This window comes from Zonotrichia albicollis, chromosome 1 (assembly GCF_047830755.1).
Source record: "Zonotrichia albicollis isolate bZonAlb1 chromosome 1, bZonAlb1.hap1, whole genome shotgun sequence".
In the NCBI taxonomy this organism is placed as follows: domain Eukaryota; kingdom Metazoa; phylum Chordata; class Aves; order Passeriformes; family Passerellidae; genus Zonotrichia; species Zonotrichia albicollis.
In genome coordinates this window covers 40,363,817-40,378,823 of record NC_133819.1, presented here as the reverse complement: position 1 = coordinate 40,378,823, position 15,007 = coordinate 40,363,817, and the positions used below count along the sequence as shown (strand labels likewise).

The window sequence follows — 15,007 nt, the reverse complement described above, 5'->3', positions numbered from 1 at the left end:
TATGTGGTGTGACATAGTTGTTGCATTGATTTATTGCATTGCTCGCTTACATTCCTTCATTGTGTTACTGTTCTCTTACACATTTGTAACAAAACCAAACTATAGTAAAACTAGTTGAAGAAACACGGTTCAAATCCAGTACATGCCAACATTTCTTTTTTACGTTACTCTAGGATTATAATCTGTTTGGGGGTATCTGTGCATTCAGACAATTACTCGGATTTCAATAAAATACAAACGGATGTGTTTTACAGTCTAGCACACAGGGATCACACCTTGCAACCATCACCGAATTACGATGAAACTTACACATTTACCAGTCCCTGTCACAGACCTACAGACACACCAGAATTCATCGGCTTCAGTTTAGCAAACCCATGCCGAGAAAAATGAATGAAGACAGTGCCCACAGACAAAAGCACTGATCAATGCACTCCGCTGACATTATCTTAATGGCAACCTTTTTCCATCCCATCCTCCCTACTTTCCGATTCTCCCAGCAGCAGACACATTCGCACCAAAGGGTGCGATCTGACCCATTTCTCGCTCAACTCCGTCACCCGCAGGTTCTCACTCGGCAGCGAGCAGCCGTCCCCCGGTCCGCAATGACACAGCAGGGCTGGAGGGACACAGCGCCCGGGCTCCTTCCCCCCAAGTGACTCGCCCCTCGCCGCCGGCTGGGAGTCGAGGCGAGGCGCGGGGAGGGAACGGGAGCAGCGGCCCCGCCGGCCGCGGCCCCTCGAAGAGTGAGGTTAAACTTTGGCGGCGGCACCTGGGCCGCTCCCGCCGGGCGGGCGGGCGGAACAATGCCCGGCGCCCCGGGCCCGGCGGCGGCGGCCCCGCGCTCCCCGCCCCGCCACCCCCGTGTCCTCAGACAACCTCGGCCGCCGGCCCCCCGCCTCCCGCCGCCGCCGCCGCCGCGCTGACAAAGGGCGGCGCGGGGCTGCCCGCGGCCGGGGCCGGCGGGGAGCGGAGCGGAGCGGAACGGCAGCGGCCCCGCCCGCCCCGCCGAGCGCGGCCCCGGGCAGCCGGCCCCTCCGGCGGGCGCGGCGCCGGCCGGCCGGCGGCGGAGCGGACCTACCTTTTTGTCCTCTTTCTCAGTGCCGTGCCTCCGCTCCGGGTGGCCGCTGTCGGCGGCGGGGGCCGGCTCCGCAGGCTGCCCATCGCGGTGGTGCGGGCGCTGGTGCGGGCAGCCGCCAGACCCCGCCGCCGGGGGGATGGGCTCCGGGCACGGAGAAACTCCCTTAACATCCATCTCCATCTTCCAGTTCACTGTATTGCGAGACAAAAGCAGGCAAACACTTTCCACCACCCCGCGTCTTTCTTCTGCTTTCCTTTCTACCTCTTTTCTTTTTTCCTTCTTTCTTTCTTTCTTTCTCTCTTTTGTTTTTTCCTCCTTCCTCCCTTCCTTCCTTTTCCCCCCTCAGGAGGCCGTGACACGCATGGCTCTGGCCGCGGCTGCTGCACCGATCCGGCGGCTGCAATTCTCCCCTAGATCCTCCAGACTTTTGTATCCAGCGTGCGTGTGTAAGAGTGACTGTGTGTGCCTGTGTGTGTGCGTGTGCGTGTCCTTGGCACGGCGGCCTTCAATCGCCCCGAAACAGCAAACGCTAACTAAGCAGATCTCTCGCCACGAAGATCAACTCGCGGCCCCAGCCTAATTGTGGTGGTTATTTACTTTACGCTATCTGTGTCCCAGGCCCGGACAAGCCCTCCCGGCTGCAGCCCTTTGAACAAAGTTAACTGGATGGAGCCGAGCCCGGGGAGGGGGTGGGGGCGAGGGGAAACCGCCGGGGTTTAACACGGGGGAAGTGACAATAACCCGGTAATGTCAAGTAAAAGTTAAACCTCCCCCTTCCTCCCCTCCCCCTCCCCTCTCCATAGCCCAGGCAAGCGCAATACAGCAAAGCAAAACAAGCGATTTCAGACCTGTGCAAGGTGCTGGTGGCGAGAAGAGAGGAGCATTTACCCGATTGTTGCTTTTATTTTATTTTCCCCTCGCCTCTCCCCCCAGCGCCACCCGCTATTGCAAATGTGGGCTCCTTGATGTTAATCTCCTCTCAGCGGTCTGAGTCTATGCGTGTGACTGGAGCTCCCTCTCTCTCAGGCTGCCAGCGCCACGCAGCACTGCACAAGGAGAACTGAAGTAAGGAGAAAAACAAGAACAAATTCAGGCTGGAAATCTAAATCAGTGCTAGCCACCGGCTCTCCGATTTTATCAACACAGATAAAAGAAGAGAAAAGAAAAAGAAAAAAAAAAATCGCGTGTAAGCTGCTAAATCAGTTGTGACCGCAGTGCACTCTCGACTGTTTTATTCTTTGTGTTATCTTCCTTCTCAGACTGAAGTTAGACATGATAGGGGAAAAAAATGCAACCTCATTAAGAGTGGTTTATACCAAAACAAGTATTTCTTAGTGGTACCAGAGCCAAGCCAACTCTTCAGCTATTCCCCTTTTCATTTCAAAGAGATGAATGGTACAGCACAGACCTGATCGTTCTTAAATCAGGACACCATCAGGTGACCAGTCTGCACTTCTAAATATAACACCCCATTGTCCTGAGGAGCAGCTGCTCTGGAAGTTAACTGGAAACATCTCCTAAGAGCCTGCAGTGCAAAGATCTGATCTATACATCATCCAGCTGATGCATGTACTGACCTCTCTGACAGCGACTACCCGCTCTGCACAGATACCGGGCCACATCCTCGGTAGCTGGTCTGTTTTACGCCAAGAGAGAACCTCTCCCAGGATATTTTGGGAAGCAGGTGACTATCAGGTACTTTATGACACCCTTTTATTCCTGCCCTTGGGTTGTGTTATCCCCCAACAGTGTTGTTACTGTGGGAACCTGAACAGTTCTTATTGTTACAATATATTCAGACAAAGGGCAAGAGCTAACCTTGCACTAGAGAAAAAAAAGTCTTTGTCACACCAAAACTGAATTTTTAAAATACACATCTCTAAGATCTCTAATAAAAGATCCTTTTATATTATTCTCAAAACATGTCAAGTATTTACAGTCCCTGCTATTTTCTCAGATTGGTGAAAATGAGGAGCCTTTCTACTGAAATTACCAGCACAAATGTTTAAAATTGAAGTAAATAATTAGACAATCAAGCCATATATATTAACTTTTATAATCAAATACTTCAGACTACTTACAGTCATCCATTTGTAATCATTACAACAGACTTTATTGAAAGGCTACGTTTTGAGGTAGAAAGCCTTATACCTTCTGGGCACTCTTGCAGTTCTGGTCTCATAAGCAGAAAGCAGTACAGACTGCAGACAGGCACTTTGGAGGGGAGAGCTGCACAGCCACAATGGCTGCACAACGTGTGCCAAGGTGGACTTGACAGCAGAATTGCCCAGAACAAAGCAGTGAGCCCACACAGCTGATAAGCCATCCCACTGTCTGTCCACCTGCACAGTCACCCCTGCCTTCCTCAGAGAAGTCATGCAAGGAACAAACTTCTGTCCTCTAGAGCTTTTCAGTCAAAGTACTCCAGTATCACAGGTTGGAAAATGGCAAAATAAAAGTGAAAATAAATACATTGTTCACTCAGGCACCACAGTGCACATTTTTAAAAACAACTGATAAATTACGTAGAAAACTTCCCATGGTGGGTATTACTAAAGAATCCAGTTAGAAAATAACAGTTCCCAATCTACCATCTTGAGGACTGTAAAGTAAAATTCCAAACAAAACCAAGCCTAAAAATACAGAAAAACTTACCCAAACGCAAATATTTGTCCATGTGCTCTGAAGATTACTGGAGCTGAACATTGGCAGAGAACCAAGGAAATCTAATTCCAAAGGTGGGGGCCCTGGACTCAGAAAGCTCTGCTCCTAATCCTAGATAGTTTAACCCCCAAAACCAAAAGAAACTTCTGAGATAGTTCAAGTGAACATGATCATACATAAGAAGAAAAGGGCAGGCCCTAGACTGTATAAAAGTCAGTACAAATTTTTGCCTTTGGCCGATTTCAAACTTCCCTTTCTTCCTCTTTTTTTACCCCTCTTTCCTTTCTATGCTGCAAGAGATTTACAACTCTATTGCAAAAATAAAATTATTAAAATCAATTCATCATAACAGTGTGCTCTCAGTTTCTCTGCACAAACCAGATTGCTGTTATTCAAAGGATTTCTAGAGAACTCTAAGTAGAATATATTTTTTTAGGCTAAGGTAAAGTTCTGAATTGCAAATCTCAGTGAGAGAAATAAAGATCTCCAGGTCAAGTACAATTTGAGATAGAAACAGTAACTACAAATCTAGAAATGCTAACAAATTGGACAGGAAAACATGATCTGAACCAGCAGCCTGGGGAGATAGGAAGCACGACCTCCTTCCAGTGGTGCTTCTGAAGAATGGGACTACAGACCATGATAATGCAATGAGCCACAAAACTGAGCAGTTCATCGGTATTGCTTAATGAAAAGGTTTTGGAACCTCCAACTTACTTGGTACATACACTGAACTAAAACCACAGAATTGTATTTGGAGCTGAGGTGGAAGAATGGTGAACCAGAGCATTTTAGCACACGGCAGGGGTCTTGGAAGACCATGCATTTGAGAAGCAGAAAGCAGGGAGTCTCACTAGAGGGCAAGCCAATCCACACCAAATAGGCTGAGCTCCTAAGGAAACAACATTGTGTTGAATGCTTCTCAGATGTCCTGACAGACTGAAAAAAATTAGCATGGATCTTTCACTTATGTGCACTGTGGTAACACAGCGTATATTTTAGCTTCTATATAGAATAATAAAGTGCATTACTGAATATGGACTGTCTATTACCATACACAACATATATTAAGGATTTCTGACCCCAGATCTATTGTACATTTTTCAAGAGAAACAGCATTAAAATATTGCTGGTGAAATCAATACTATGACTCATTAACACACACTCCATGCTCTTGCATATTTTGCAGTTGTGAGTTGTACTGTAAAATGGTGACTAAATAGACTACAGAGACGCTGATGTTCTAAAATGCAAAAGGAAGACCTTTCATGACCAAGTACATTCTTCGTCGCTCAAAAAATTAAACTCAGGGAGTGATGACAATTGAATTTAATTACAGGCCAAGAACTGGAACAATTTAACAGAAAGGGTCAGAGACTTCTTCTAGAATCCAGTGTAATTTTTATCTTGTTATTCTTGGTTATGATCAGATGATAGTAAAACATACTGTGCAGCCAACATGGCAGGGAGATTCTATGTAGTCCTAATTAATAAGGGTAGAAATGGTGGGAAGACATGCATAAATTAAATGAGTTGCCTAAGATCATAAAGTAGCTCAGCAGCAGATTAAAAAGAACATTTATACCCTTTCCAGAATCTCTTCTTTTGGTCATTTGTTTCACTTAGCAATTTGTCACCTCTTGTGAGTAGTTAGGATAACTGCTCAGAAACTAACTAAAACACTTATTGATATTTACTTACATAAGAATTAATCTTCAAAGATATTTTCAGGTCTTTCTCAAGCACATTTACATTTACATTAATGTGGATGAACTAAAGATGTTGCACATAAAATATAAAAAAGTGGCTATTACAAGTTAGTGAGACTTACATAATCTTTATAAAAATGCAGCTTTTGGAGCATTTTGCTTTCTGCTGCCTCACAAATCTTTTGGTTCAGGATTCATCTATCTGCTGCACTCAGCATTTGAATAATTTTGACCTTTTACCACCCTTAGACAATTCAAATAAAAGGTTTCCTGTTGTCAACACAGGCTCCTTGGGGCCTCACTCAACAGTCTTATCTGTCAACTTGCATTCTAGGCAATTTCGTTTTTCACTTAAGAGTTGTAAACAGAGTTGCTTTCTCATGAAGGCTGTGTTGCTTTCTCATGAAGGCTGTGAGTTTATCAATAATTCCCTCCATACTGTGCCTTCAAAGTGGCTAATACAAATATCCAATGGGTCATCTTCCCACTCATCGATCTCTGCTTCTGCCCTCTGAGGCACTTTACTACAGGTAAATAAATATTGGGTAAACTGGGGACTTCTGTAATTTTTGAGATCTATCTATGCAGGAATTTTCTGTCTCAAAAAGTCTATAATTTTATGTGCTTAATAAATGCTATCCTAAAACAATTACATTGCACTGGGATATAAAAACATGCACTGGATGTTCATAGAGGGTAAAGGTTGAATATAGTATATGAATTTCACCATTGTCTACATAGTCCACATGAAAATTGATACATTACAAGCTACATATTCAAAAACATCTTGTCTTCTAGCTTTCCACCCCAATTTTAATTCAGTTCTCCCCTGCATTCTAACATTTTTGCTCACAGATCCCAAAACCACAAAGAATGGCTGCACAACTCAAGCCTTGAATGATATTTTTGACACTTTTAAAGATTTATCTCTATTCCTTTTTTGGAATAAAGAATCCTGTAATCTACCAAACTCCTGCATCTCCTTTTCTGGAAAACCATCAAAATAGAATTGATAGGCTTAATGAGTTTTAAACATGAACATAGCTCCTTGTAGTTTAAATTCTACATAACTGGCAAACAAAACTATTCTCTGGCCATAGGCAGAGTTTCATCCTTCCTTGCCCAAGACAATGAGAGAAATGGGCATGCACTCACTTTCCATGGCAGCATCATGATCTGAGCACACAAGTATCTGTTCTTTTTTGTGTGGAAGCTTTTATTCACCTCAAAATTGCTACATGAAGTTGAAAAAGAAGCAGCAATTTGTGCTGATTTTTCTGAGAGTTGGCCTGGACTCATAGCTAGTGAGGACATCACTGGGTGGGATCAAAGGCCTAACCTGGGAGGCTCAAAGGGAAGAAATGAAGCTCTGAGGGAAGTGGGTGGGCAGCAAACCACATTTCTTTGACACACTGAAAGCATCTGTATATCACTGGGTGATGCTGCAGTCTTCTTGGTTCCTGTGGTAGGCCTGGATCTGTGTCAAACTGAAAAGTTTGACATAGTTTTCAGTACCTGGGAAAGGAATATCTCCACTGAATTCACTTAAGTTAGAAATTGGGAGAAAAAGTAATTTGTCACTATAATAATTTTTAGAAACAAACAAAAGGGAAATGTTTTAAAACAACAGAAAAAGAATTTATCTAGATAATTTCTTAATGGATGCTACATCTTCACTGCTACAGAAGAAACTTACAGAAGTAGACAAAGGCATGAGAACGTTCTACACAGGATAGAACATCTCCAGGGGCAGCCAAGGGTTTCTGTGCAAGAACAGAAGTTTGGAGTCACAGTAACAGGGAGGGATGGAGGCAAGATGATGTGTGGGCTAAACCCTTCAGCATTTCTGCTTCACCAGCTGGTCTGAAAGCCACTCACAGTCCTGCTGTGTAAAGTGCAGAGGAGATTTGTGGAGGAACAAGTGCAGGTGTTAGGAGCACCAATTCCTCTCTGATCTTCCATGACATGGAGTGTTCCTGTGTGCCTTTATATTTGATATTCCCAGTGGAATTGTAGGGAAACGTCATCAGAACTGGAGCATGCCATGAGCTAAGAAGCCAGGAACAATTTTGTGTTTAGGTCCAGCAATCCTTTTTTTCTTAGGTTTTCTTTCCTTTTTTTCCTTTCCCAATCTCTTTTCATAGCTTCTATCTCTTTTAGTAGGGTGAAGCATAAGGACTCAATGTGTTAATAGCATCTTATTTTTTTTTCATAGCAGACTGCATATATACATATGCAAATACAGTTTTGAGCTGGGATGATGGGTTTTGTTTAAAACTATCAAAATGAAGTCTAGAAAATTTTCTTGATGATGAAAATAGATGAGTAATCTGTTTGGTAGTATCTGTATAAACAATATGCACAAACACACTTTCTTAAAACATTTCTGCTTTTAATTCTTAAATTAATGCATACTACTCAATTTGACTACTTCTTTCAACTTCTGCTGGCTCTCTGGTCCTGCTGAGATATGCCCCATTCTCTCCTTGTTCTTTCCGCAGATTGGAAATACATTCAAACTCATCAACCTTTGGAGTAAAAAAACCCCAAGTGTTACACATAAATGAGACTGAACACAATTCATCACATCTTCTAAAGGCTAAGAACTGATAACAAGTGTATACATTATCAATTACTCTTCTATTCAAGTACAGGGACTTGAGTACAGGGTTTTCCAGTTTTGTCCACTATAGTCAGGTCTTCACCTGCAGCTGGTTGAATCCAGTGAGACAGAGAGTATGTATTTAAGTAGTATAGTCTTCAGCACTTTAATATTTAGAAAAGAGTCTGACTTTGCTGTCTATGATAAATCTGCTTTGATGCCAGTTTTACAGCTACAAGGTGAAATATAGGGCATAGTTCTGAAGGGGAAACACAAAATCCAGAACTTTCCCTGTGCAAAATAATTTTAAATTCCATAAATAGTTTCAATATAGCTATACTTTGAAGCTAGCAATGTCTTCTCAATTGTAAAAGCCATGTTTTCATTATTTCTGCTTTTTTTGGATGCTATAGAGAAAAAAAACCCAGAGTAAAAGTTTGAAGGAAACCTTTGCTGAGTGGGATATCATATATCTTCAAAAAGCAACCTGAAAAATTTATTTTTATTTTTTCTACTCAGAATTGTAGATTTTAAAATAGACATTAGAAGGAGTGAGTATTAATGAGTACAATAGTGAAGCAAATTAATGAGGAAATGAGAAGACTAGAAGATGCAAAATACCTAGGAAATTGATGAAAATGAAAAACCCTGCGAACAGTTTCTGACTCTGAATGGCAAACTCAAGAGAGATGAAAGATGAATGCATCGAAAAGAACATCTTTTTGTTCCTTGAAAGAATAGGTTATTGTCTACTTGTATTTCTTGGACACCATCACTGGTAGTTCACTCACAAAATAACAATGGAAGACACATCCCTGCCCCAAGGAATGTACAATCAAAAGACCCAATGGAAAAATGTCCAGTCATTGCAAAATGAATAGAATTAGATCCAAAATTAAGCAAATGTACTTAAACAGCAATGCCTCCCAGCATATTAGAAATAGCTCAGCAAAAAACACCAGTCAGCCTAACCATTCACAGATAGATGTTTTGATGACAGATTAAAAATAAATAGACATGGTAATGGATATAAAGAAAATAAACTGAAGTTGCAAGGAAATGTTTTGATTTAAAAGCTGAAGTTCTCAGGTCAAATATGCTGTCAACAGGGTATGACACTTAAGGTCTCAAAAAGCACTCAAAGCTAAACTTCAGCCCTGTGTATGCAAATCACTGGTGTGTGTGGTTGTTTATCACTGTCACTTGTACAAGAAAATGATAGAATTTACATCTGTAAAAGCCTGTTTGTGCTTAGTTTGTATTCAGTTAGCACATACAGCTGAGGTTTGTATGCATATCTGTATATTTTATCATTGGCTTGCAAAAAAGCAGTGCTCAAATTGTACCTGAAAAATAGATGCCATATTTCAAAACTGTGCTTCTGAGTAGTGCTCAGAAAAAGCAAAAGTCCCAATACAATGGTTCAGACAGAATCTAATCTATTTCCAGCAATAACACCAAAATAACACAGTTTACAATCAAACAAACAAGATGCCAGACATCATGCAGATGTTAAGACTGTGTTTGTCTGTTTCTTTTCTTGTGCCCTTTAATTACAGTGAAGTAGTTCATAATTTTGACAGTTGTAGAGGTCACTCTGCCTCAGAGAAGGTTCTAATGCTTTGCTACAAGGTAGACACAATTCATAACTCTGAGTATTCTTGTTTGATGTTGCTATGAAGACTCATGGCAGGTCTGTTCTTCACAATGGTGCCAGGCTGTAAACAGCCAAAATTCCTGGATCAGGAGAGGTGTGAGGCTGAATTAATCAGCTTACCTCTCTCTGTGCCATCTTTGGCATTGAGCTAGCCCCTTCACTAAATTCTGTATCAGCACAGTCCACGCTCTCCCCAGTGCACAGGGATCCATTGGCCTTTGTGTATTTGCCATTAATATACATTATTTCTATATTTATTCATGTTTCACAGGGTATTATAGTAAGATCTAGATAAAATTTATTTAGCATAAGTGCTTAGATTCCAAAACACATGGCCCAGCTGCCAAGGAGAGGAGTGGGACTCTAAAGCTGTTCACTGCCCAGTTTAGTTCTTGCATTTGCCTCCAAGAGACAATGTTAGCCCTCAAACAATAAACCACATTCACTTATAGTCTGGGAGTCTATCTATACAGCTATTTATCTCATCTCATGGGAGAACCAGAAGAACTCACAGCTCCAGAAAATAGTTGAAGTCAGAATTCAACAGCAACCCAAGAGATTACGTTCTTATTTCTTCATCAGCAATTAATTTATTCTTGACTTCCAAAAGGTACTTTCCTTGGATCTACCTATATCTACTTCAATTGAAACTCATCCTCCAGATAAGATGAATGATGTCCCTCCATAGCAGAATGTGGTATACTTAAAAATGGAATTCAAGTTCGAGAGCTAGAGGGTGTGTCTGTGAAGAGAAGGCCTATGTGAAATAGAGTTAGTAAATGTTTTCTGGTTTAATACTGGAGATCTGACTGGAAGACAGTCAAAGTACTTTAAACAGCTTTTACTAGAAACAATAGAGCTGTTTAATGACCTGTTTGATCCTGGGAAAATCCCTATTTTCTTAGAACTAAGCCAACAGCAAAATGCCTGTTGTTTCTTGGGGCATTACCACACTGGCATCTCACAATAAGAAAACAATTTTACAGGAAAAAACCCCTATTTTGAGTGCCTTCTCTGAAATCAATTTGCATTTCTATTACTTTCTAATAAAAACATTGCAGTTTACATACTTTGCTATATTCATACAGCTTTTATAAGCTTGTCAAGTTATCTATTTTGTTAGCCTCCTATTAAGTGCTCTGGAATAATTGTGTTTACTGTATTAGGCACTTCTGTCTTTTCTAAAGAAAATTAGATGAAAACTAGGAGTTGATATCTTATCTAAGACCAACAGGCCTCCTACTCCACCACCCTGACAGTGCCCAGTGTCAAATACACTTCAAAGGAAAATAAGTAGACAAAAGTGCCAAATAAATATGCAGTAACTAGTGGGAACTAGACTTTCCTCTTAATTACCACCACACTGTCATTAATTTATGCTCAAAATAACAAATTATATGTACAGTGTAAAAATATTTTTTGTTGTAACTCCTGTAACTCTTTTTCTCTTTACCCGTATAAAGGTCTAATACTCTAAGAATTTCAAAGCCATTTTAAAATTCCAAAATAAGGTACAGCAAAGCAAATGCAAATCAGCAGACATTACATTCTCAAACATGAGTAATGACTCAGCGTTGTTCAGATGTGCATTTTTATTTCTACAGCTGCATCTTGCAGTGCAGTGCTATCAGTCAGATTGAAGCTCTAAACAATCTGGTGATTTTACAGTTCTGTGACATCTAATAGCTCATTAACTTTTTTTCTACCTGTCACAACAACATAACAATCTATTTAAAGAGCTCTTATTTAAGATTTGCCTCTCACTAAAAAAAAACCTGTGTTCTGGCACATGATTCAGAGGGATGGGAAGATTAAATAGGTACAAACAGATAATATTGCCTTTGGGCCATTCTTTCTGAAGAAACTAACTTCACAAATGCCATTTAGAGTGAGAAATTTCTTATTCTCCATTTAGGAAACAATATGGTTCAAGTATAACTGCAATTTACAAAAATAAAGAGGACAAGAAAATATTAGAAATAGTCTCTATGTTTCATTAGAACATCCACTGAAACCATCATGTGCATTTGTGCTTTTAAGCTTATGGGTATGTACCTTTATATAAAGCACAAACATATATAAAGCATACATTTCCATATTATATGGATGCACTTACCCCCCCATATATGACATGGAATAGTGGGTATATGGTAAACTAAAACACCCTTGCTTGTCATTTGCCATATTTCAGAATGAACTAGAAAAGCATTTACAAGCAAGAAATTCTAAGGTATTGGGAAAAAAATAATTAAAATAAAATAAAATAAAATAAAACAAAACTGTGTCTATCAATAGAAATTGAAAATTTCTTTTCAAACACAAAAGCCAATTGAAATCAGTCTCCAAGGGAGGAAAACAAAACCCAAAACAATCCAGAATAAAATCTTGATTGATTAAACAATTCTAAAATGTTGGGAAAAGAAATTAATCTGAATAGAAATTAGCTAATTGGTGAGCTGATTATGGATAAGTGTTGAAAGAGTAGCACAAGATTAAGCAGAAAGCTAAAACTAAATTAAATGGATGCAGAAGACTGGCTGGAGAACAAGTTTATAATTCAAGAGTAGCAGAAAGAAGAGATATAAATTGAAAAGATGTAGGACTATATTGGCTGTACATGCTCTCAAGTGGAAATTCAGAAAATCTGGAAAGTTAAAATTACAGGTATTGATTTCACTAAAAAGATAAAAAGTTGCTATTATATTGGAAGATCTCATTTGGCCCGTTCTGGGTAACAAGTTTAGTATGCATTACTTGTCATAGTACAAAGAATTCTTAATTGCTTGAGCTACAATTTCACAGCTCAAGTCTTCAAGTGAATCCATGATTGCTTATTTGGTGCTGGTGTATATTTTAAGAGTTGTGGGAAAAAAATTCTCTGGAGTAATTTCTTTTTCAAAACTAAAAACTTAAGTTTTTGGCATAGCAACCAAGTTATCTCTACTGGTAAAAATACAGCTCCTTGTTATCTCACTAATACTTGGCTAAATATGTTTTGTTTTCAGGAGGCAACTGAAAGAAATCTGATGTATAAACAGCCTTTATGACTGATGGTGATGATTTGATGAGTGGAATCCCTGTTTTTCTTCAGAAGGAATTTTACATCAATGAACTTTTTCTCTGCACTGAAAAATAGGGGTTTCAAAACATAACAGTGAGAGAAGTTTTTAAAAATTCTTGTGAAATACTTAATTCAGAGAAAACAGCTTAGTCATAATATTCAGGTGCTCATTGGTAATCAAATTTTGGTTTTCCTTCTTATTGTTTAACATTTGTAATAACTGGGATGCACTCAACATATTGTTTATTATCTTGAAAACTATTCAGGTGCCTAATAGGCCTAACTTTTTGGAAAAAAATATCCACTGTAAATGCAAAATATAATTAACCCATTAATTACAATTCAAGGCTAAAGGAAATGCAGCTACAGTATATCACTTATAATGACTTACAATTAAATTATCTTTAAAAAATTCTCACTGCGATATTTCAAGATTTTTGCATGGGCTGAGAAAAGCTGTACTTAATACAATATTCAAAGAGATTAAGCAGGATTCAGTTTTTATAGACATAAGATCATCTAAAGGGAAACCTTTTAGAGACTTTAATGGAAGGCTTCAGAAAAAGGTAAATATGATCCAGCTTCACAGGCCTCAGCCACCAGAGGATGATACAGCCTATTTGTAAACAAATGGTTATTTATTAGCTGTGGTATTTGAGAGATGATGATTGCTAGGGATTTATGAGTAAGTCATCTCATTTCCCTTAATCATGCCAATGACTCAATATTCCTAGCTAGAATGGAGTTTCAGGATGTTCCACCAATCTTGCAGTACACTTTATCACTTGCATATTTTGGGGGTTTTTTTTAACTCTAAGCAAGAGTGATCATAAGACATGATATCTGTGGGGAGCATTTACCATGACAAAGCACTGCATGCTTAGCAGAACTACAGTCAAAATACTCTTTTCTCTTTCATAACAAAGCTTCATTTGTAATTTAATGTAGAAATAAATATCAGTGCTATTAAAAATGACAGCAGGGAAGAAATGGTAAATAGTAAGAAAAAAGAAAAATATAAAGGTTGCATAATAATCCAGTTAGTTCTACTGTACAAAGGCAAAGGAAACTCCTAAATGCTTAGTAGCACCATCAGTTTTTAAATAAAGGGCACCACATAGTGAGTGGGAATGGCTCAGTTCCTGTCTCCAGAGCTCTAGTAAATTGGGCAACATAGCTGAAATGACCAGAAAATAATTTACTGGATTTTTGTACTTTGACCTTGCAAATTTCTCATCACTGAACTTTTCCAGGCAGATGCATTTTGAGCTTATACATACAACCCTGTTATTTAACTTCATAAGCTTAAATATGTCTCAGATACTTTCATTACTTGGATATTCCAATTTAGACTTTTCCTCCTCAGAGGCACGTGGCGACAGAAAGTACAATGTAGACTCTTGAAGGTATTCTAAGAATGACTGATTCATGTCAGGTTTCAGTAAAAAAACTTGCAACTATCAATTTTTGAGGAAACAAGTATATGTTATTCATGAAAGACCAAAGAACAACAGGTCTGTGTTTGGAAAGCTTGTGCAGCTGCCTAGCTTCTAAAAGCAAAAACTCTGAATGGGTGTTGCATAATATGTACACACACTCAACCAGTTTGTGTTGGTGGGTGCAGTACAGACCTCTGACACGTAACCTTGAAAAGTACTTGAGTTGTGAAAAACTCTCCCTCGTCTGTGAATCAGCCACAAGAGGCAGGTGAGACATGCATTTCATCTGGCCTACAGAATTATTGCCTGGCTGGAGCAAAACACTAGTTCCAGGGGAAGACAAAGGTAATACCTATCTATCATTTCCTAAACAGAAATCCTCCAAGGGTGCTATTTCCTCTACATCCATATCATAGTTACAAATTCCTTGGTGGCCTTCCCAGTCAAGTAATTTCTTTCTGAGATCCTGACTGTTCCCACTCCTTTCTATTAACTTTGCATTTTAATTCCACTTTTTTCTGCCTTCATTTCTTTTCCCTAATAATTTCATTTACTCTCTCTTGCCCTGTGCTCCATCATTTTCCCCATCCTTGTAACACTCAGGCCCAGTTCCTAGTGCTCCACTTAGGCAGTTTTCCTTCTATTGCTGTGGCATCAGCAGGGGTTCTTTGACACTAAAAGAGAGATAATCTCTTGCTACAAACTCTGTTTTCCAAACCACAATGCTTGTCAAAGAGAGGAGGAATTGCACAAAGCCTCACTTGGCCCCTTCAGTCCAAACAAGGAGCAGATCC

At 39.9% G+C, this 15,007-nt stretch overlaps 1 protein-coding gene across 10 annotated transcripts in view; it reads right to left on the bottom strand.

The window, feature by feature from the left end:
* RBMS3 (RNA binding motif single stranded interacting protein 3) overlaps positions 1–2,105 on the bottom strand; it is a 707,096-nt gene extending 704,991 nt beyond the window's left edge. For 2 of the 10 annotated variants that reach the window (XM_074538971.1, XM_074538964.1), the window contains exon 1: positions 1,082–1,848. In XM_074538971.1, coding sequence (XP_074395072.1) covers positions 1,082–1,261 — 180 coding nt within the window. In that variant the 5' untranslated portion in view covers positions 1,262–1,848. Of the gene's footprint in view, positions 1–574; positions 857–1,081; positions 1,850–1,929 lie in introns of those variants that run through there. The other 8 variants (XM_074538979.1, XM_074539007.1, XM_074538955.1 and 5 more) reach the window with 7 other exon arrangements.
* Positions 2,106–15,007: the final 12,902 nt, after the last annotated feature.